The 24,259-nt window shown below is 47.3% G+C and overlaps 1 protein-coding gene across 10 annotated transcripts in view; it reads right to left on the bottom strand.

The window, feature by feature from the left end:
- gatad2ab (GATA zinc finger domain containing 2Ab) overlaps positions 1-24,259 on the bottom strand; it is a 183,502-nt gene that overhangs the window by 89,329 nt on the left and 69,914 nt on the right. For 9 of the 10 annotated variants that reach the window (XM_086004407.1, XM_086004408.1, XM_086004405.1 and 6 more), the window contains exon 2: positions 1,517-1,583. In XM_086004407.1, coding sequence (XP_085860533.1) covers positions 1,517-1,538 — 22 coding nt within the window. In that variant the 5' untranslated portion in view covers positions 1,539-1,583. Of the gene's footprint in view, positions 1-1,516; positions 1,584-14,021; positions 14,080-24,259 lie in introns of those variants that run through there. The other variant, XM_086004406.1, reaches the window with a different exon arrangement.

The raw sequence follows: 24,259 nt of genomic DNA, 5'->3' as shown, positions 1-24,259 counted from the left end.
GTCCACCACCATTCACGACTGGATGTGGCAAGACTGCAGAGCTTTGATCTGATCCGTTGATTGTGGGATCACTTAGCCCTGTCTATAGCATGCATGTAGTCCTGTGTTGCAGCTTCCCCAGGTTGGCACCTCATTTTTAGGTACGCCTGGTGCTGCTCCCGACATGCTCTCTTACACTCCTTATTGAACCAGGGTTGGTCCCCTGGCTTGGTGGTAATGGTAGAGTGAGGGATATGCCGGGCCATGAGGTTACAGATTGTGGTGGAATACAATTCTGCTGCTGCTGATGGCCCACAGCGCCTCATGGATGCCCAGTTTTGAGCTGCTAAATCTGTTCTGAATCTATCCCATTTAGCACGGTGGTAGTGCCACACAACACGATGGAGGGTGTCCTCAGTGTGAAGACGGGACGTCGTCTCCACAATGACTGTGCGGTGATCACTGCTACAAATGCTGTCATGGACATATGCATCTGCGAGGGGTAGATTGGTGAGGACGAGGCCAAGTAGGTTGTTCCCTCGTGTTGGTTCTCTCACCACCTGTCGCAGGCCCAGACTGGCAGTTATGTCCTTCAGGACTTGGCCAGCTCGGTCAGTAGTGGTGCTACCGAGCCACTCTTGGTGATGGACATTGAAGTCCCCCACCCAGAGTACATTCTGTGCCCTTGCTACTCTCAGTGCTTCTTCCAAGTGGTGTCCAACATAGAGGAGTACTGATTCATCAGCTGAGGGAGGGCGGTAGGTGGTAATCAGCAGAAGGTTTCCTTACCCATTCTTGACCTGAAGCCATGAGACTTCGTGGGGTCCGGAGTCAATGTTGAGGACTCCCAGGGCCACTCCTTCTTGACTGTATACCACTGTGCCACCACCCCTGGTGGGTCTGTCCTGCCGGTGGGATAGGACATACCCAGGGATGGTGATGGGGGAGTTTGGGACATCGGCTGAAAGGTATGATTCTGTGAGTGTGACTATGTCAGGCTGTTGCTTGACTAGTCTGTGGGACAGCTCTCCCAATTTTGGCACAAGTCCCCAGGTGTTGGTGAGCAGGACTTTGCAGGGTTGACTGGGCTGGGTGTGCCATTGCCGTGTCCGTAGCCGGTGCCGAGGTCGATACTGGATGGTCCGTCCTGTTTCATTCTTATTATGCTTCGTAGCGGTTAGTTACAACTGCCATTTCAGAGGGCAGTTAAGAGTCAACCACATTGCTGTGGGTCTGGAGTCACATATAGGCCAGACCGGGTAAGGACGGCAGATTTCCTTCCCTAAAGGACATTAGTGAACCAGATGGGTTTTTACGACTATCTGGTAGTTTCATGGTTACCATTACTGATACTAGCTTTTTATTCCAGATTTATTTAATTAACTGAATTTAAATTCCCCAGCTGCCGTGGTGGGATTTGAACAAATACAAGATACAAAACAACTCAGCTGTCACTAATTTAGCTGACTTCTTGCAAGCACCCAACACTTTGGACACAAACAAATACAAAATACACTTCGATACACTCAACGCTCACCTGGCAAGTCTTGTAGAGCCATTGCTACAGTCAAAGGACCTCAACTTCCAGAGCAGCAACTTGTCCCCTAGTTAGAGAGGAAAAAAAAAACTTTAGCCCTTTGCACAAGTTCATTTGCAATTTACTCTTTCACAGATAGTTGATACAAGCTGATTGCAGATGAAACTGGATTCCCTCCCTTTTCTGTCAATTGTCTCCATGCTCAAGGGGCCATTCTTCCTATGTAATCTAGACAGTGAGTGTCAACAGGCCTATCGACAGAGAGGGTGTTGCAGGAGGGCCCAGCCCTGTCCTCATACACATTTCTCAACCGGAGACTCTGGTTAGCGATCAGGACTGGGAGGGAACACTGGTTGATTTTCCCTCACTTGAGCACAGGACCCCTCGAGGCCAACCTTAGCGCTCCCAACTGACCAAGAATCAAACGTGGGACCTTGCTGCTCCAGACAGCACCTTCCCTACTTAGTCATTGGAGGAGCAAAGCCTGAGGTTTTAAAATGCTTGCTGAAGAGTTCTGTAAATGGTCTTTCAGGAGCACGTTACTGAAATAGCTATCCATCGGCTTGGTCAAACAGCCCCATAGGAAGACCACTCTGCAAAGCCTGATACAATTTAGTCTAGTATACAAAATAAGTGTTAAAATACAAACACTTTAAGAGACTTTAGTGTCAGCCGTGGCTCAGTGGGCAGCACTCTTGCCTGAGTCAGAAGGTCGTGGTTTCAAGTCCCACTCCAGGGCTCGAGCACAAAAATCTAGGCCAACACTCCAGTGCAGTGCTGAGAGAGTGCTGCACTGTCGGAGGGGCAGTACTGAGGGAGTGCCGCACTGTCGGAGGGGCAGTACTGAGGCAGTGCCGCACTGTCGGAGGGGCAGTACTGAGAGAGTGCTGCACTGTCGGAGGGGCAGTACTGAGGGAGTGCAGCACTGTCGGAGGGGCAGTACTGAGGGAGCGCCGCACTGTCGGAGGGGCAGTACTGAGGGAGTGCCGCACTGTCGGAGGGGCAGTACTGAGGGAGCGCCGCACTGTCGGAGGGGCAGTACTGAGGGAGCGCCGCACTGTCGGAGGGGCAGTACTGAGGGAGCGCCGCACTGTCGGAGGGGCAGTACTGAGGGAGCGCCGCACTGTCGGAGGGGCAGTACTGAGGGAGTGCAGCACTGTCGGAGGGGCAGTACGGAGGGAGTGCAGCACTGTCGGAGGGGCAGTACGGAGGGAGTGCAGCACTGTCGGAGGGGCAGTACGGAGGGAGTGCAGCACTGTCGGAGGGGCAGTACTGAGGGAGTGCAGCACTGTCGGAGGGGCAGTACTGAGGGAGTGCAGCACTGTCGGAGGGGCAGTACTGTCGGAGGGGCAGTACTGAGGGAGTGCAGCACTGTCGGAGGGGCAGTACTGAGGGAGTGCAGCACTGTCGGAGGGGCAGTACTGAGGGAGTGCAGCACTGTCGGAGGGGCAGTACTGAGGGAGTGCAGCACTGTCGGAGGGGCAGTACTGAGGGAGTGCAGCACTGTCGGAGGGGCAGTACTGAGGGAGCGCCACACTGTCGGAGGGGCAGTACTGAGGGAGCGCCGCACTGTCGGAGGGGCAGTACTGAGGGAGCGCCGCACTGTCGGAGGGGCAGTACTGAGGGAGTGCTGCACTGTCGGAGGGGCAGTACTGAGGGAGCGCTGCACTGTCGGAGGGGCAGCACTGAGGGAGCGCTGCACTGTCGGAGGTGCCATCTTTTGGATGAGACATTAAACCGAGGCCCCGTCTGCCCTCTCAGATCCCATGGTCACTATTTCGAAGAAGTGCAGGGGTGTTCTGGTCAATATTTATCCCTCAATCAACATCACTAAAGCAGATTATCTGGTCATTATCACATTGCTGTTTGTGGGAGCTTGCTGTGTGCAAATTGGCTGCCGAGTTTCCTACATTACAACAGTGACCACACTTCAAAAGTACTTCATTGGCTGTAAAGCGCTTTGGAACGTCCTGTGGTCATGAAAAGCGCTATAGAAATGCAAGTCTGTCTTTTCTTTTCTGGCAACGATTGAAGTCTACTGTTTCGGGACGCGGCATTGTTCACAAGTTTTGAAAGTGGCGTCTCCCTCATTAACCATTTACTCACAGGAGAAAACCTCTCCCAGAAACAGCTTTTGGGAAATGGTGAAATTTTCCACTTTTGCAATATTCTCATGTCTGTTAAAATTAAAGTCTGTTCTCCAACATGTATAAGCATTATTACTTCCATAAACAGAGGAATATACAGTTAAGATATTAACTGCGTGTGGAATATCCGATCCAGGGAGGCAGTAGAAGCAAAGGAGCTTCTAATTTTCAAAAGAGTGATATTAATTTTTTTGGTGGACAGCGGTTCGGAGTAAAAGTGGGACAAGAGGTCGGAGACCTTTGGGTCTGACTTGATGGTCCTGTACTTCATAGCAAAATGGAAAACATGGACCTGTTTGGGGGGTGGGGGTGAGAAAGAGGGAAGGAGTGTGGAGAGAGGCGTAGTTTAAATATCCCTAGTAACGCATCATGGATAACCATGTTCTCCTGAAGTTTGCTTGACTGCCTCAGGGATTTCAGAAGGAATTTCAAACAGTTCTTTCCCCCTGAAATTGGCCACAGGCTCTCCAAGTTTTGCCTCCTTGAGGAGTTTGTGTTAGTAGTGATTGCGAGGGCATTGCACGAGGGGGCATGCTGGTCTTATTACACCTTTGAACTGCACAAATTTTTGTTTTTGAACAGCCTCCTCTGCCCAACCCCCAAACACAACAGAACCTTCATTCACAAGGGCAAGTTGACAATGTTAGGTCAACATTTTTTTGGGTCATCCCATGAGGAACCACACTCAAAGGCAGTGGGATGTCCCCAGTCTCGTTTTCCAAGTCGCCCCCAATCTGATCTTGCCTGACCATCAGTCGAGGCTGCATTGCAAACACAGCATTCAATCACGCTGCTGGCTCCAATCTGTCGCCGCTCTCGTGGGCTTTTTTACAAAGAAGCAAAGCACCATTGAAATAAGATGAGCTTAGTGAGTGTGATAATGAGCAACACAGACCAGGAACGCCCCCAGGCTTCGATCTCTAGTCTTTTGTTAAGCAACCTTAGCTAGGGAAGTGATTGGGTATTACAGTAGGTACAGCAGTGTGGTCGACTGACAACCCTGAGATCACGCGTTCAAATCCCACCATGGCTATTCCATGGTTACGGCCAAAAGGGCAGGGAGGTGGGACGAAGCACGACGGCTCTTTCAAAGAGCCGGCACAGGCACGATGGGCTGGACGGACTCCTTCTGTGCTGTAAGTTTCTGCGATTCTATGATGACATCAAGTTGCCAGATTGTCTGAGAAACCCAACCAGTGCATTAATATCCTTAAGGGATGGGAAGATGCTGTGCCCTTGCCCGGTCTGCCCCAAACATCATTCCATAACTCTGTCACTTAATTGTAAAAGCACAATTACTGAGGCAGCTCACACCTTCTCAGGACATCAAATGTAGACATATAGAAACATAGAAGATAGGAGCAGGAGTAGGCCATTCGGCCCCTCGAGCCTGCTCCGCCATTCAATGAGATCATGGCTGATCATCCAAATTCAGTACCCTGTCCCTGCCTTCTCCCCATATCCCTTGATCCCTTTAGCCTTAAGAAATATATCCAACTCCTTCTTGAATATATTTAATGAATTGGCCTCTACTGCCTTCTGTGGTAGAGAATTCCACAGATTCACCACTCTCTGGGTGAAGAAATTCCTCCTCATCTCTGTCCTAAAATGGCCTACCCCTTATCTTTAGACTGTGACCCCTGGTTCTGGACTCTCCGACCATCGGGAACATCCTTCCTGCATCTAGTCTGTCTAGTCCTGTTAGAATTTTATAAGTTTCGATGAGATCCCCTCTCATTCTTCTAAACTCCAGCGAGTACAAGCCCAATCGACCCAATCTCTCCTCATACGTCATTCCTGCCATCCCAGGTATCAGCCTGGTGAATCTTCGCTGCACTCCTTCCATGGCAAGAACATCCTTCCTCAGATAAGGCGACCAAAACTGCACACAATACTCAAGATGTGGTCTCACCAAGGCCCTGTACAACTGCAGCAAGACATCCTTGTTCCTGTACTCAAACCCTCTCGCTACGAAGGCCAACATACCATTTGCCTTCTTAACCGCCTGCTGCACCTGCATGCTTACTTTCAGCGACTAGTGTACAAGGACGCCCAGGTCTCGTTGCACTTCCCCTTCTCCCAACCTATTGCCATTCAGATAATAATCTGCCTTCCTGTTTTTGACACCAAAGTGGATAACCTCGCATTTATCCACGTTATATTGCATCTGTCATGCTTCTGCCCAATCACCCAACTTGTCCAAATCATACTGGAGTTTCTCAGCATCCTCCTCACAGCACACACGCCCACCCAGCTTTGTGTCGTCTGCAAACTTGGAGATATTACATCTAGTTCCCTCGTCCAGATCATTTATATTGTGAATAGCTGGGGTCCAAGGACCGATCCCTGCGGTACCCCACTAGTCACTGCCTGCCACATCTACTATTTCTAGGGCCACTTCCTTAAGTGCCCTAGGATGTAGATTATCAGAACCAAAGTATGTATTTAATTGGTCTGCCATTTCTTTGTTCCCCATTATAAATGCCCTAGGAACAATTTTTAAAACAAATTGGTCTTCTTGTCCCTCAGCTGAGGGAGGAGGAAACCACTGACCCCGGCAGTGCAACACACACACACACCTTCCACCTGACTTCAGTTTAAAAGCAAGCTCCAAATTCAAACTGAACCAGACTGATGTGAACAGGCAATTTGCTTCAGCCATCTGATCCAGGCTACGCTTTAGAAAACAGATTAGCAATCTAAAACGAGTGTTTAGCACTGGAAGAAGTGTTAATCTGCACAACCGTTCCACAGGTCAAAATCCACCTGTCCCGAACTGCTTGGCCTCTTGTAATGTGCTCCCAAAGCAGAGTCCTTACGTAACAACTCGCAATTATAAAACACTTATAATATAGGAAACATCACAAAGGGGAAATAGATGGTGCGCCGGTGAGAGAGTTAGGAGAGCGCAGGGTCAAAAAAAAAAGGTAGATTTTGAGGAGACATTTAAAGACAGCAGGAAAGGTTGCAAGACAGAGGGGTTTATGGGGAGTTTGAGAGTTGGACCGAGACAGTTGAAGGCTCTGGCATCAATGGGTAGAGCAGGGGAAGGTGGAATGTACAGGAAGCCAGAGAAACAAAGGCAGCGGGATGGGCCTCGGGCTGGAGGGGATTGCAGAGATCAGGCGGAGGGATTTGTCAGGACAAGGATTCTGAATTCGATGTTTGAGGGCAAGGGAGCCTGTGGAGGTCGGTGAGAACAGGGGCAATGGGCAAGATGGATAGGATGCAGGGCTGTGGAATTTTTAAAGATTGCAGAGATGAGAAAAAATTACAAATGCAGAAATCAAACAGAAAACACAGGTAATAAGCAGCATGTCAGTCAGATCTGAGAAAGCAAAGAGCCAAGTTACTGTGTCAGGTCATATCTGTGTGCTTTTTACGATCGGCTGCTCGTACACTTAAATGGGACAGGAGTACAGGAGCAGGCGGAAAGGATGGATATCGTTCTGATGAATGGTCTCGGAAACATTAACTCATCCTGTGTTTCAAATGCTGACACTGTGAATTTTAAGCATTGTGTAATTCCAGATACCCACTGCAGGCTCCTGAACGTAGTCTCATCCATACAAACGACTGGAAGGTTCAGAGATCAGCAAGGGAAATGATAAATCACAAGAATTCTGCAGTTTGCAAGATATCTGAACATGCGAAGAGCTGGCTCACTCTCATTTCACTTTCCAAAGTGTGGGACAAAGCCACACAGACCAGGGATGCACCAGGGTCAATCCCTGGGCTGTGCCGAGTTAGCCAGTTTCAGATAGGACAATGATAAGAGTGGTATAACTGCGGTGGGGAAGAACACAAGAACAGAAGAATTAGGAGCAGGAGTCGGCCATTCGGCCACTTGAGCCTGCTCCGCCATTCAATAAGATCACGGCTGATCATTGACCTCAACTCCACTTCCCCGCCCGATCCCCATATCCCTCGATTCCCTCAGTGTCCAAAAATCCATCGATGTTCTCTATTCTATGACCCGTGCTGGAGAACGAATTTGCTTGGGCGCTCGGACGGAGCTCAGCTGTGATGCACCCCCAAACAGCCTATGTCGACCAACACATGAAGAGCGGCCACTTGGGCAAGACAGCAGAGGGCAGCTGGCACCCGTTGGACTGGAGCCCAGCATTAGTCAGCAGGCCCAAGAGAAGGGGAGATCCCAAATTTTCACTGAAGAACAGGGGAATTTATAATGGGGGACAAAGACATGGCTGACCAATTAAATACATACTTTGGTTCTGTCTTCACAAAGGAGGACTCAAACAACCTCCCAGAGATGTCGGGGAACATAGGGTCTAATGAGAGGTAGGGGAAGTGAATGAAATTAGTATTTGTAGGGCAATGGTGTTAGGGAAATTGACAGCATTGAAGGCCGATAAATCCCCAGGGCCTGATAATCTACATCCTAGGGTACTTAAGGAGGTGGCCCTAGAAATAATAGATGCATCGCTGGTCATCTTCCAAAATTCAACAGACTCTGGAACAGTTCCCATGGATTGGCGGGTAGCTAATGTAACCCCACTATTCAAAAAAGGTGGTAGAGAGAAAATGGGGAATTACAGACCGGTAAGCCTGACATCTGTAGTGGGGAAAATGCTAGAGTCCATTATAAAAGATGTAATAGCAGGGCACTTGGAAAACAGTGACAGGATCGGACAAAGTCAACATGGATTTACAAAAGGTAAATCATGCTCGACTAATCGACTGGAATTTTTTGAAGATGTAACTGGTAGAATAGATAAAGGAGAGCCAGTGGATGTGGTGTATTTGGACTTTCAGAAGGCTTTCGATAAGGTCCCGCATAAGAGATTAGCGTGCAAAGTTAAAGCACATGGGATTGGGGGTAAGGTACTGACTTGGATAGAGAACTGGTTGGCAGACAGGAAGCAAAGAGTTGGACGAGGAAACTAGATGTAATATCTCCAAGTTTGCAGACGACACAAAGCTGGGTGGGCATGTGTGCTGTGAGGAGGAGGCAGAGAAACTCCAGTATGATATGGACAGGTTGGGTGATTGGGCAGATGCAATATAATGTGGATAAATGCGAGGTTATCCACTTTAGTGGCAAAAACAGGAAGGCAGGTTATCTGAATGGCAATAGATTGGGAGAAGGGGAAGTGCAACGAGACCTAGGTGTCCTTGTGCACCAGCTGCTGAAGGTAAGCATGCAGGTGCAGCAGGCAGTTAAGAAGGCAAATGGTAGGTTGGCCTTCACAGCGAGAAGATTCAAGTACAGGAGCAAGGATGTCTTGCTGCAGTTGTACAGGGCCTTGGTGAGACCACACCTTGAGTATTGTGTGCAGTTTTGGTCGCCTTATCTGAGGAAGGATGTTCTTGCCATGGAGGGAGTGCAGCGAAGATTCACCAGACTGATACCTGGGATGGCAGGAATGACATATGAGAGATTGGGTCGATTGGGCTTATATTCGCTAGAGTTTAGAAGAATGAGAGAGGATCTCATTGAAACTTATAAAATTCTAACAGGACTAGGCAGACTAGATGCAGGAAGGATGTTCCCGATGGCGGGGGAGTCCAGAACCAGGGGTCACAGTCTAAGGATAAGGGTTAAGCCATTTAGGACTGAAATGAGGAGGAATTTCTTCACCCAGAGTGGTGAACCTGTGGAATTCTCTACCACAGAAGGCAGTTGAGGCCAATTCATTAAATATTTTCAAGGAGTTAGATATATTTCTTAAGGCTAAAGGGATCAAGGGATATGGGGAGAAAGCAGGGACAGGGTACTGAGTTTGGATGATCAGCCATGATCTCATTAAATGGCGGAGCAGGCTCGAGGGGCCGACTCCTGCTCCTATTTCTCGTGTTCTTATCCTTATCGCAAGATCTCAGTAACTGCATGCTGCTTTCTCTCTGCTCAACACCTCAACCATTTATCAGAGTCAAGGGGGTTTTGTTTTGTGGCAGCACCTGTAATGTAGAGGATCATTCTGTCGCCCCTGCCTAAGCGCCCCCTCCCCCACCCCACCCCACCCCAGTCTGGCCTTAGTCAACGTCACTCCTTCCTTGACCCAAATGGTGGAGCGCAGCAGCAAAACAGCCAGCTCCAGCCGCTTTCATTCGAAGCAGATGACCTCGGTGATTCAGGTAGAAATTACCCGGAGAGGGAAGTTGCTGCAGAGAGATTCAGTCTGAAATTTCCCAGATAGTCCATTCGCCATTTCAAAATGAAACTTGTAACCAGCCATTCCCTTTTACAGTGAATTTTAACACATCTGCCTCGGACTGTACGGACAAAGAGAATCGGAGCTTATTCTAATCAATGAGCCTGCACCTTTCTCTTCCCCTGTTAACAGGGCTCCAAACAGTACTAAATATTTCTTATTATTCATTCTGCAAATAAAACACACCAGAATGAAACACAAATCTAGAGTACGGCCACAATTTTCAGGCTGCATCCAGAGAGAAAAAAAGCCATCAATATCCTTTGGATTAAAAGCTTCATTAATCTAGTCTGCTCTAACTATGGTGAAGAGGTTAACCGACTAGGCCGCTGACAGAGTAAACAAAATGGCTGCACTTAACCTTTCGAGGGTCACAGTAGCCTTTTCACACAAGGTTTTAAAAACAAGATCACAAAACTTAGCATTTTTGCGCCACTCTCAATTTTAAGAGTGCTTGGTACTTTTCAATTCCTGAAATTAAATTTTTTGTTGTTGCTTCCATTATATTCCGATAATGTGCAATTTTGAAAAGTTGAGGCACATCCAGAAATCAAACAGTAAATGCAGCTTCCTTTTCAACACCAATAATTTTAGAGGTGGGGGCTCGGAGATGAAACCAATTTCAACAGCCACAAAAATAAAGCCTCCCTTCCAACAATGCACTCAGCAGTGTCTCTTACTTGCAGACACACAGACAGAGACACACACAAAACGCAGCCAACTGCCTGTGTCGACTTGGATCGAAGCTGGATGTCGATAGGTCCCTGCAGTTGGCGGTACAGGTCCCAGTGCTGCCCGGCGTTTGAATGCATCAGTCACACTTGTAATGGACGCCGTCATTTCTCAGCCGAGCTAGAGAGAAAAAGTCACCTCTGGAACTTTTGTTTTTAAGCGGGGGGAGAAAGAGTTGGGTGGGGAACAGAGGGGAGAGAAAGAGAGAATTGAAAGACACCCAGAGTGTTTCACCTCCAGTAGTACATCCATCTCAGCCTAAACATAAGCGCATTAGGGGATGGGGGGAGGAGGGGAAGAGAGATAATGAGAACCACTATCCCCATTGTACCTGACTGAGAAGTTAAGTTATGGCCAGTTAAGTGCAGCAGGGGGGCAAAAGGTTCATTCTCCCATCATCCTTGGCCTCAACACTTAAGCCATTTTCTTTATTTTTTAAAAAGTTAAATCTAAAATTATTATAAAAGTTTCAAATTATACGGCAAAATAAGACCCATAATTCACGAGTACTGCAGGCCAAGCGGAATTAGGTCAATCTCCCAAGCGAAATGAAGCCTGCAACATTACAAAGCCACTGCAATTTTTATTTAATTTAATGCTGCATAACTTTAAAAAAAAGACATTTGAATTTATTTACTCTCCCCTCACGGTGTGGGTCACCAGTTCCTGGCCACAAGGACACGAAGGTGACTTGATCCTAAACCTCCATCCATCTTATTCTTGAGCTGGTACTATTTACCTTCACTTCTCCCTCTGTGCAGAAAAAGGCCATTCAGCCCACGGGACCCGTGCTGGTTTTGCTCTTCAATTGGAGCCATCCACTCTGAACTCAATTCCCTGCCCATTCCCCAAATCATTGTATATCCTGGCTAATATTTATCCCTCAATCGACTTAGCAAAAACAGATTATCTGGTCATTATCACATTGCTGTTTGCGGGAGCTTGCTGTGCGCAAATTGGCTGCCGCATTTCCCACATTACAACAGTGACAACACTTCAAAAAGTACTTCATTGGCTGTAAAGCGCTTTGAGACATCCGGTGGTCGTGAAAGGCGCTATAGAAATACAAGTCAGTCTTTCTTTAATTTTCTTCCTTTTCAATTCCTCTTTAAATGATGATAGTTTCTACCTCAACAGCCATTTATGATAAAGCATTCCATATTCTAATAACCAGTGTGAAAAAAAATCTAGCTCGCCAACGTCCAGAAAATGTCTCTCTCGCTCTCAAAGCTTTTAATAATTTTGAAAATCTCTATTCGGTCCCCTCGTTAATCTTCTCTGTTCCAGTGAAAAAAGCCCTCATATTTTGAGGTTTTTCTTCATAATTATAACCTTTCATTCCTGGTATTATGCTGGTGAATCTTCACTGGACCCATTCCATGGCTCTATCTTTCTTATTCAGCAGTGGGGTATCTAGAGGTTGTGAAAGGCGTTACATAAATGCAAGTTCTTTCTTTCTTTTAAATCGTCAACCTAGGAACGTAGGAACAGGATTCAGTCCCTCAAACCAGTTCCATCATTCAATTAGATTATGGCTGATCTGTATCTTAACTCCATCTACCCGCCTTGGTTCCGTAACCCTTAATACCCTTGCCTATCAAAAATCTATCACTCAGTTTTGACATTTTCAATTGACCCCCAGCCTCACAGCTTTTTGGGGGGGGGGGGGGGGGGGCGCGGTGGGGGGGAAGAGAGTTCCAGATTTCCACCACCCTTTGTGTGAAGAAGTGCTTCCTGACATCACCCCTGAACGGCCTGGCTCTAATTTTAAGGTTCTGCCCCCTTGTTCTGGACTCCCCCCACCAGAGGAAATAGTTTCTCTCTATCCACCCTATCGAATCCTTTAATCATCTTAAACACCTCGATTAGATCACCCCTTAATCTTCTATATTCAAAGAAATACAAGGCTAGTCTATGCAACCTGTCCTCATTATGTGCTGAAGTCTTGGTGTGAGGCAAGCACATTACAATCACTACCTTCGCATAATGTGCCATGGGCCCACACCTAGCTGCCCAGGAACAAAGTTAGCTGTGTGGGAAGCGTAGAAAACAGTCGGTACGCTATAACAAGGGGCAAGTTACTCCAGGCCACCTTTGTGGAAACTCTAGCAGTTGGAGTTAGAGGGCTAAGACCAGGTAATTTGCTCATCCCTCAACCAGAGGTTAATGCGTGCCATGGGAAGGTCTAGAGAAGAGAAAGGAAATGAAGATAAAAATACCTTTTCATAACAACTAACTGTAAACATTTTATCTCGGAGCTATCTCAACAAGCTTCCAGATTGCCAGCCTCTGGTTTAACCATGGTACTAACACATTAGGTAGTATATAAGTAACACATTTTCTCCATCTTTTACAAGTTACAATCTTGAGTGAGAGAGGGAGGAAAAAAAGACTACACCAAGACTAGCTCCAACAAAACGCGACACCAAGCCATACATACCAGGAACAGTCACAGGTTTGATGCACAGTCTGTGCGGAGTTAACCGATACCTTTCAGAGCCGTGGTGGGGCATTAAATAAGGCTTCAGTTTCCTCTAGTTTTTTTTGGGGGGGGGGGTGGGGGGAGTGGGAAGAGGGAGCAGAGGAGAAAGGATGAAAAAAAGTTAACCAGGATGCCAGATAGTTATGCAGAAAGTGCATGCGTGGACATCAGGAGAGGATAGGACCAGGTCTGGCTGTACAGCTGCCGCCAGCAAACGGTTAAACAGCCTGCAAACACTCGTTGCCTAAGCTCAGGCATGAAGAACGGCCACTTGGGCAAGGTGCAGGAGGCTGCTGGGTGCATGGGGGATATGGTATGCCAGTAAAAGCTAGTAACCCCCAGGAGAAAGACAGGAGGGAATTCGGGGGGGGGGGGGGGGAAGCGAGGGGAGGAATTGAGAACTGTGACAGCGAGGGAGTTAAAAAGAGCAACAGAAGCTCTGCGATTGCTATCAATAAATCATTTAAAAAGATATACAATGGTACACAAAAAACACACACACACACACACACAGTGCCATTGCAATTACACTGAGTCTTGCTTCCAATAGCATGGGATCACCCAGTCTCAATAACCTAGGGCATGTGAGTGAGGGAGACAGACTCTTATTTTGACACTGACGAGCCTGGCTGGCAGCCGGGTTAAGTGCCACGACTGGGGCTCAAGAAGGGAGGGGGAAGAAGAAAAGAAAGTCCCCAACACACAAGCTCCTAAAACTCTGGACTCCCTCACCAAACACCCTCCTCCCTCCCTCCAAACCTCCTCCAGGCTCTCTCCAAACCTTTCAGGGGAGCCCGCAAAGACTGCATGGAAGAGTGCGGGAGCATTTTTGCAATGGGCTTTTCCGGGAGCACCAACTCCCCAGTGGCAGAAGGAGCTGGAGAAGGAAGAGAGAGGGAGAGAGGGAGGGAGGGAGGTCCCTTTAAATCGCACTACAAGTCACTTAAAATGCAACAAACCGCACCTACCGGCGGCCCAATGTGTCGCTCCGGCCCCGGTTTGGAGACGTTTGCACCCCACCCTCCCCCCACACACTGAGCCACCCCTCTCTCCCCCACCCACCCCCGGTCACAGGGAGAGAGCAAGGAGTCCCCGGCACTCGAGGTAGCCCGCCGAGCGATGCGCATGCGCGGACTCGCTCCTCCGCCTCGCCAGCTCTCTTAAAGGGACAGCGCGCACCATGACTGGGGGGGGGGGGGGGAGGAGACTGTGCTAAGCAATTTACAGAGTTACACCGAACAACAACAATTTGTAGTCATATAGAGCCTTTAAACTTCACAAGGCTCTTTATAAAAGGCAAAAAAATCTGACACCGAGCCACGTAAGGAGAAATTAGGGCAGATTTTTAAAAAATTCATTCACGGGATGTAGGCGTCACTGGCAATATATTGCCCATCCCTAATTGCCCTTGAGAAGGCCGCCTTATTCAACTGAGTGGCTTGCTGGGCCATTTCAGTGAAGAGTCAACCACATTGCTGTGGGTCTAGAGTCACATATAGGCCCAGACCGGGTAAGGACGGCAGGATTCCTTCCGCTAAAGGACATTAGTGAACCAGATGGGTTTGTACGACAATCCGGTAGTTTCTTGGATACTAGCTTTTTATTCCAGATTTATTTAATTAACTGAATTTAAATTCCCCAGCTGCCAGTGGTGGGATTTGAGTGCATGTCTCTGGATCATTAGTCCAGGCCTCTGGATTACTGGTCCAGTAACATAACAACTCCGCTACCGTACCCCTGAAGATGACGGTCAAAGAGGTAGGTTTTAAGGAGCGTCTTAAAGGAGGAAAGAGAGGTGGCGAGGTTTAGGCAGGGAATTCCAGAGCTTAGGGCCCAGGCAGCTGAAGGCACGGCCATCAATGGTGGAGCGATTATAATCAGGGATGCTCAAGAGGGCAGAATTGGAGGAGCGCAGAGATCACAGGGGGTTGTAGGGCTGGAGGAGGTTACAGAGATAGGGAGGGATTTGAAAACAAGGATGAGAATTTTGAAATCAAGGCGTTGGTGGATCCAGCACAGAGACAGGCCGTTCGGCCCAACGGCTCCATGCCGGCCTTTATGCTCCACACAAGCCAGAGGGCACGAGGGGAAAACATTTTACGCAACGAGTGGTCAGGATTTGGAACACGCTGCCTGATAGGGTGTTGGAAACAGATTCAATAGTAGCCTTCGAAAGGGATACAAAAGGCAAAATACTGCGGTTGCCGGAAATCTGAAATTAAAAAAGAGAAAATGCTGGAAATACTCAGGTCAGGCAGCATCTGTGGAGAGTGAAACAGAGTTAACGTTTCAGGTCGATGACCTTCTGTCAAAAACTGGACAAAAGTTCTGACGAAAGGTCATCGACCTGAAACGTTAACTCTTGTTTCTCTCTCCACAGATGCTGCCTGACCTGCTGAGTACTTCCAGCATTTTCTGTTTTCAAAAGGGAATTGGATATCAGAGGTGTTTAAAATCATGAAGGATTTAGATAGAGTAAATGGCTGAAGGGTTGATACCCAGAGGGCACAGATTTAAGGTGATTGGAAAAAGAACCAGGGACGACATGAGGAAAAACTTCTTTACGCAGCGAATGGTTAGGGTTTGGAATGCACTGCCTGATGGGGTGTTGGATACAGATTCAACCGTAGGCTTCAAAAGGGAATTGGATAAATACTTGAAGGAGATAAAAATTGCAGGGATATGGGGAAATAGCAGGAGAGTGGGACTAACTGGATTGCTCTTCGAAAGAGGCGGCGCAGACCCGATGGGCCAAATGGCCTCCTCCTGTGCTGTGCTATTCTGATTCCTCCCACCCCTCTTCACCTCATCCTACTGCATATCCTTCGATTCCTTACTCCCTTAAATGCATCTGTGCTATTCGCTTCAACTACTCCTTGCGGTAGCGCGTTCCACATTCGAACCACTCTTGGGTTGCATTTATAAAGCACTTTTAACATGGAGAAACATCCCAAAGCACTTCCCAGAGGCATAATCTGAAAAAATTGATGGCGACCCAAAAGGAGGGGGGCGGCCTAAAGCTTGGTCAAAAACGTGGGTCTTAAAGGAAGCGATGGAGGTGGAGGGGCTTAGGGAGGGAATTCCAGAGCATCTGGGGGGTAGACTCTGCTGGTACAGCAGGGGGGGGTGGTGGGGGGGGAGAGTGGCGATGCACAACAAACAGAATTGGAGGCTTAGAGGGTGTTGTAGGAGGTTACAGAGATAAAGAAGGGGCAAGAATGTGAAGGAATCTAAACACAAGGATGAGAATTTTTTATTTTCTGCGTTCCGGTGAACCGGGAGCCAATGTGTCGGTCAGCAAGGACAGGGGTGGTGGGTGAGCAGGAAGGACCTGGTGCGGGATAGAATACAGACAGCAGGCTTTGGATGAGCAGAAGTTCAGAGAGAGTGGAGGATGGAAGGCGGGCCAGGAGAGCATTGGAATAGTCGAGCTGAGATGTGACAAAGGCATCAATGAGGGTTTCAGCAGCAGATGGGCTGAGGCAGGGGCAGAGGTGAGTGATGTTACCGAGATGAAAGTAGGCAGCCTTTTTGGTGTAGAGGACATGTGGTCGGAAACTCAGCTCGGGGTCAAATCTGGAGATGGTAGCCTGGGGGTGGGGGTGATGGGGGGGGTGGGGGTGATGGTGAAATCAGTGGCAAGGGTATGGAGTACGTTGGGGAGGGGGGGGGGTAAGGTAGGAGGTGCGAAAACCACTTCCCAATGGTGGGAGAGACAGGGAGGGAGGGAGAGTGAAAAGAAAAGCCTTGGCTCCAACTCCTAACCTCTGTCCAGAAACCTCTGCTCAGATTTAAAGTAATTGGTAGAAGGATTAGAGGGGAGTTGAGGAGAACTTTTTTCACCCAGAGGGTGGTGGGGGTCTGGAACTCACTGCCTGAGAGGGTGGTAGAGGCAGAAACCCTCATCACATTTAAAAAGTACTTGGATATGCACTTGAAGTGCCGGAACCTACAGGCTACGGACCGAGAGCTGGAAAGTGGGATTAGGCTGGAGAGCTCTTTTTCAGCCGGCACAGACAAGATGGGCCAAATGGCCTCCTTCTGTGCTGTAAATTTCTATGATTCTAATCAGGAGACATTCACTGTTCAGACTCTCAAGGTGCCAGAGGACTATCCATGGAAGCGTACACCTTCAGGAGTAGAGGAAAGAAAAGGGGGATGGGGGAAGAAGCCGTGCTGTTTTCCCAGTAAAACAAGAGCACGCTGATTATCCCGTAGAGAATTTAATCAAGCTGAGGGATCTTTTGTTCTGCTAATATTTTTTTCCCCTCAGTGAAAGGACCCTTGGGAGAAGGAAAGCAAAAGAAAAACACATGACCAGGCCCACCCCAAAGGTAAGTGCGAGAGCTTGAACGCTGAGCTGAACTGACAGCTGTGACTCAGGCAACTCCACCCTGTCAGATAAAGTGCAAGGATGTGACGCAGCAGGGTAGAGGAGGGGGTGGGGTGGGGGGAGGACAGTAGTTGGCAAAGGAAAACTGAACCCTGAAACACTTCCAACCAAATTGGCTTAGCCCCGTTTACAAAGCACTTTTGATCCGTCAGTGAACTCGGTCGGTTTAATTCCAACAACAAAAAAAAGGTCCTCTTAAAAAACAACTTTGCTGATCTTAGTCAGGGACACAGTGGGCGTCTTTGTGTCAGAGTGGAGGGGAGGAGACATCAAAAATTCTCACTCCTGATCACTTTCGATCACTACTGGAAGCCGGCCCAATGTGAATGTCAGCTGGACATGTTCTGGGTTGCCCTCCCCCACAAAATCAAACACTCGCCATTAAGGCTCACAAGAAGAACGGCAAAGTAATGGAGCTGAGCTGGCACTGGTGGAACAGTGTGCCAACAAAAGTCGCTGCTTTTAGGGGAGGGGTTTAAAAAAGACTTTAGTTGGGACAGAAAGTTGACAAAGCCGGTGAGTGGCAGCACAGATGTTACCAAGTCACTCCATCAAGCTGCCAAGAGGCGTGCTTCATCAATGTAACCTGTACACTGATCTGCAGCCAGAGTATACCCCTCAGACTCCTGCATGGAGGCCTCATTGTTTCCCCCACTCTGTATGTTACTTCCCACCTCCCACCCACAGCTTTCCTGTCTTGCATCCCCCAGCAGTTTGTTGCAACATGATCATTGAGATCTCGGTAAATGCAGTAGACCCACATGCTGCGATTTAAACTGTACGCACTTCAACACAGTCGCGATCATGAATGGGGAAGCTTCGGCAATCCTGCTGCAGATTTTGAGTTGCCGAGTTATAGTACAGACTCGGGAATCAAAATGATCCAGCACCTGCAGCTCTGCACTGCTCAGCCTTAGGACTCGGGTTTACATCAGAATCCAGATAACTCTCAGATTTTCAAGGAGGAAACTAGCTGCGCCTTCAACAGTGCATTTAGTCCTGGTCACTGAGCAACAAGAGAAGCAGCCAAGCCAAAGAAGAAGTGCTGAGGATTCAGTTAAGGGGAAAGTTTAGAAAGACTTAGATCTTTGAAAGGAGGTAAAAGATAAACTTGCATTTATATAGCGTCTTTAACACAGTAAAACATCCCAAGGCGCTTCACAGGAGCGTTACCAAAGAAAATCTGACACCGAGCCACACAGAGATATTAGGACAAGTGACCAAGAGCTTGGTCAAAGAGGTAGGAACGTCTTAAAGGAGAGAGAGGTGGAGAGGTTTAGGGAGGGAATTCCAGAGCTCGGGGCCCAGGCAGCTGAAGGCACGGCCGCCAATGCTAAAGCGATGAAAATCGGGGATGCTCAAGAGCCAGAATTGGAGGAGTGCTGAGATCTTGGAGGGTTGTAGAGCTGGAAGAGGTTACAGAGATAGGGAGGGGTGAGGCTGTGGAGGGATTTGAAAACAAGGATGAGAATTTAAAAATCGAGACACTGCCGGATGGTGAGCCAATGTAGGCCATCACGGGTGAACAGGACTTGATGTGGGTTAGGTTATGGGCAGCCGAGTTTTGGATGATTTTGGATAATTACTTTGTGTCAGTATTTACAGAAGAGGAGGATAACATGCCGGAAATCCCAAGGAAACTAATATTGAATCGGGGACAGGGACTCAATAAAATTCACATAAGTAAAGTAACAGTAATGAAGAAAATAATGGCACTAAAGAGCGATAAATCCCTAGGACCAGATGGTTTCCATCCCAGGGTTTTAAAGGAAGTAGGTGAGCACATTGCAGATGCTCTAACTATAATCTTCCAAGGTTCGCTCGATTCAGGAACCGTTCCTTTAGATTGGAAAATTGCACGTCACTCCGCTATTTAAGAATGGCGAGCGAGGGAAACCAGGGAATTATAGACCAGTTAGCCTAACATCTGTTGTTGGGAAATTGCTAGAGTCTATAATTAAGGATAGGGTGACTGAACACCTCGAAAATTTTCAGTTGATCAGAGAGAGCCAGCATGGTTTGTGAAAGGTAGGTCATGCCCGACAAACCTGATTGAATTTTTTGAAGAGGTGACTAAAGTAGTGGACAGGGGAATGTCTATGGATGTTATTTATATGGACTTCCAGAAGGCATTTGATAAAGTCCCACATAAGAGACTGTTATCTAAGGTAGAAACCCACGGAATGGAGGGCAAATTATTGACCTGGTTAGGAAACTGGCTGAGCGGCAGGAGACAGCGAGTAGGGATAATGGGCAGGTACTCAAATTGGCAGGATTTGGCTAGTGGTGTTCCGCAGGGATCTGTGTTGAGGCCTCAACTAGTCACAATATTTATTAACGACTTAGGTGATGGCACAGAAAGTCATATATCCAAATTTGCTGATCATAAATTTGGATATACGGAGACGTGGTTGCAAAGTGGCCAAGGTTGGGAACTAAATATTCCAGGATACTTAACTTTTAGAAGAGATAGGCAAAATGGAAAAGGAGGAGGGGTAGCCCTGATAATAAAGGATGGGATAAAGACAGTAGAGAGAAAGGATCTTAGCTCCGAAAATCAAGAAGTAGAATCAGTTTGGGTGGAGCTAAGAAACAGCAAGGGGCAGAAAACATTGGTGGGAGTTGTTTATAGGCCCCCAAACAATAGTTGTAATGTAGGGCAGAGTATAAATCAGGAAATTAGAGGCACATGTAACAAGGGTAATACAGTAATCATGGGGGACTTTAATCTACATATAGACTGGGCAAACCAGATTTGCAGTAATAGTGTGGAGGACGAATTCATGGAATGTATACAAGATAGTTTTCTAGATCAGTATGCTGAGGAACCAACTAGGGAACAGGCTATTTTAGATTATTGTGCAATGAGAAAGGGTTAATTAATAACCTGGTAGTAAAGGGGCCTTTAAGGAAGAGTGACCACAATATGATAACATTTTATATCGAGTTTGAAAGTGATTTAGTTAAATTCGAAACTAGGGTCTTAAATCTAAACAAAGCAAACTACGAAGGTATGAGAGGCGAGTTGGCTACGGTAGATTGGGAAACTACATTAAAAGGTCTGATGGTAGACAAGCAATGGCTAGCATTTAAAGAATTAATACATAATTTACAACAAATATACATTCCTTTAAGGCACAAAAACCCCACAGGAAAAGTGGTCCAACTGTGGCTAACAAGAAGTTAAAGATAGTATTAGATCAAAGGAAGAGGCTTATAATGTTGCCAAAAAAAGTAGTAAGTCTGAGGATTTTAGAATTCAGCAAAGAAGGACCAAGAAATTGATAAAGAAAGGGAAAATAGAATGAGAGTAAACTAGCGAGAGACAAAAACAGACTGTAAAAGCTTCTATAGGTATGTAAAAAGGAAACGATTAGCAAAAGTAAATGTGGGTCCCTTATAGGCTGAGACAGGAGAAATTAGAATGGGGAATAAGGAAATGGCAGGGAAATTAAACAAATACTTTGTGTCTGTTTTCACGGAGGACGACACAAAAAAACTTCCCAGAAATAATGAGAAGCTGAAAGAAATTAGTATCAGTAAAAAAATAGTGCTCGAGAGATTAATGGGATTGAAAGCCGATAAATCCCCTGGACCTGATGGCCTACATCCTAGGGTTTTGAAAGAGGTGGGTATAGAGATAGTGGATGCATTGGTTGTCATTTTCCAAAATTCCACAGATTCTGAAATGGTTCCCCCGGATTGGAAGGTAGCAAATGTAACCCCACTATTTAAGAAAGGAGGGAGCGAGAAAACGGGGAACTACAGACCAGTTAGCCTGACAGCAGTAGTAGGAAAATGCTAGAATCTATTATTAAGGACATGGTAACAGGGCACTTAGAAAATAAGAAGAAGATTGGGCAGAGTCAACACAGATTTATGAAAGGGAAATCGTGTTTGACAAATCTTAGTTTTTTGAGGTTGAAACTAGCAGAATAGATGAGGGGGAACCAGTGGATGTGGTGTATTTGGATTTTCAGAAAGCATTCGATAAGGTGCCACACAAGAGGTTATTAAACAAAATTAGGGCTCATGGGATTGGGGGTAATACACTAGCATGGATTGAGGATAGGTTAACGGACAGAAAACAGAGTAGGAATAAACGGGTCATTTTTGGGTTGGCATGCTGTATCTAGTGGGGTACCGCAAGGATCAGTGCTTGGGCCTCAGCTATTCACAATCTATATTAATGATTTGGATGAGGGGACTAAATGTACAGGAAACTTTGTGCTATCCGGCACCGAGCTGTTGCCATTCCCTCAAAACTGCCGGACATTCCAGCGTTAATGTTGAAACATATGGAAGCTTTCGAGCTCCGTATCTGTCAACAAACCCTGTACAGCTTCTAAACAGTCCAAGCGTCTCTGTAGCTTAGCAACAGCTTCAGCAAGACCTAGCAGAGCTTGACTGTTGAGAAAAAAGCAACGAGAAGAAAAAAAAACTAACGAAACGGCTCCTGATTTTTGCCGGTGGCTCGAGCATTCCGGACAGTTAGCCTCCGGATAACACAAAGTTTCCTGTAATATATCCAAGTTTGCTGATGATACAAAGCTGGGTGGGAATGTAAGTTGTGAGGAGGATGCAAGGTGGCTTCAAGGGGATATAGACAGGCTGAGGGAGTGGGCAAGAACATGGCAAATGGAATATAATGGAGAAATGTGAAGTTATCCACTTTGGTAGGAAAAATAGAAAAGCAGAGTATTTTTTAAATAGTGAGAGATTGGGAAATATTGGTGTTGAGGGACCTGGGTGTCCTTGTACACGAATCACAAAGTTAACATGCAGGTACAGCAAGCAATTAGGAAAGCAAATGGTATGTTGGCCTTTATTACAAGAGGTTTTGAGTATAAGAGTAAAGACATCTTACTGCAATTATATAGGGCCCTGGTGAGACCACACCTGGAGTATTGTGTACAGTTTTGGTCTCCTTACCTAAGGAAAGATATACTTGCCATAGAGGGAGTGCAACGAAGGTTCACCAGACAGATTCCTGGGATGGGGGGATTGTCCTATGAGGAGAGATTGAGTAGACTAGGCCTATACTCTCTGGAGTTTAGAAGAATGAGAGGTGATCTCATTGAAACATACAAAATTCTTAAAGGGCTTGACAGGGTAGATGCAGGGAGGATGTTCCCCCTGGCTGGAGAGTCTAGAACCAGGGGTCACAGTCTCAGGATAAGGGGTTGGCCATTTAGGACTGAGATGAGGAGAAATTTCTTCACTCAAGAGGGTGGTGAACCTTTGGAATTCTCTACCCCAGAGGGCTGTGGCCGTTCGCTTTTTAAACAGAAAGCTGTGATACCAAGCTTTGATAAAGCAGAGGAGAATGATGACAGCAGTTAGCAATTATTTTGTTTGTTAAGCAAGATGATCCACTGATGTGGGGAGGCATGGTATGTTCATTATTTTTGTATTATTACATGAAAACAAGTTGTTCTGATTGAATTAAGTGAGTCCGATCATAACTGTTGCCATGTATGTTTACTTGCTGTGACATATAGCAGCTTAAACGTTCCATATCTGGCCCCGTGCAAAGGACATGGACTATCCAATTCTGATTACAAGGGGCATCATTGGGTTGTGGAATCATAAAAGTAGATATTAGGCAGCAAGAGTGTAAGTCGGCATGGATCCATCGCTCTTTGCGGCATCAGTTCTGAACTTTCCGTTTGACAATTAGTACCCGTGCCCCTATTATAAACGCGTTTGCCGTAGCGAGTTCAGCAGCATTAGTCACTCCTGCGAGCGGATCCCACAGCCCTTGCGTTCCGTGGCAGACGGTGTAGCAAATCAATTTCTCCCTCCTGTATGAACTGCGATGCCTTAAACTCCATCCAAAAGATTTTTTTTTAATTGCTAGGCAAGCTTAATCGACAGGAGTCAACACTTCTGGATCAACTTCCTGCAGCGTCACTGGGTCAATATCCCGGAATTGCCCATCTCACCGTGAGACCACCATCAGCACAAGGATCGCAGCGAGTCAACGAGGCCCAACACACCTTGAACTCGGGATGGACTGCAAATGCAGTCTTGCTAGCATCATCCACATTCCAGAGAACCAACAAATAAAAATGGAGCTAAACCGTGAAGCAGCAGCGGTTTGAATGCTTTGGAACACACTGTGCAATAATGTCTGGTGTCAGCTTAAACGTCAACGCGACCAACACTGAAACAATGAGTGCCTCGTTGCAAGAAGACTGCAATGGGTCGGTCAACTGCGCTGCATGGCTGAAGATCCTGCAAATCTATTGGCAGGATAGGCGCACCAACATCCCCAGCATCGAAGCTTTGACCACGCTCTATCAGCTCCGATGGACGGGTCACATTGTCCGTATGCCCGATACGAGACTCCCAAAACAAGCGCTCTACTCGGAGCTCCGGCACGGCAAGAGAGCCCCAGGTGGACAGAGGAAACGCTTCAAGGACACCTTCAAAGCCTCCTTGAAAAAGTGTAACATCCCCACCGACACCTGGGAATCTCTGGCCCAAGACCGCACAAAGTGGAGGAGAAGCATCCGGGAAGGCGCCAAACACCTCGAGTCTCTTCGCCGGGAGCAAGCGGAAGCCAAGCGCAGGTCAACCCAAGCACCCCACCCACCCGCCCCTTCAACCACCGTCTGCCCCACCTGTGACCGAGACTGTAGGTCCCGCATTGGACTCATCAGTCACCTGTGAACTCATCTTTAATGTGGAAGCAAGTCATCCTCGGTTCCGAGGGGCTGCCTAAGAAGAAGAGGAAGATGGCTGAAGGCTGCGACTGGACTGGATCCCACCTGGGAAAGGGCTACACGGAATTCCAAAGCTACATTGCGG

Source organism: Somniosus microcephalus, chromosome 13 (assembly GCF_052327205.1).
Source record: "Somniosus microcephalus isolate GS21.2 chromosome 13, FLI_Smic_1.0, whole genome shotgun sequence".
NCBI classification, from domain to species: Eukaryota; Metazoa; Chordata; class Chondrichthyes; order Squaliformes; family Somniosidae; genus Somniosus; species Somniosus microcephalus.
The sequence above is the reverse complement of the archived record's forward strand: the minus strand, read 5'-3'. Positions and strand labels throughout refer to the sequence as shown.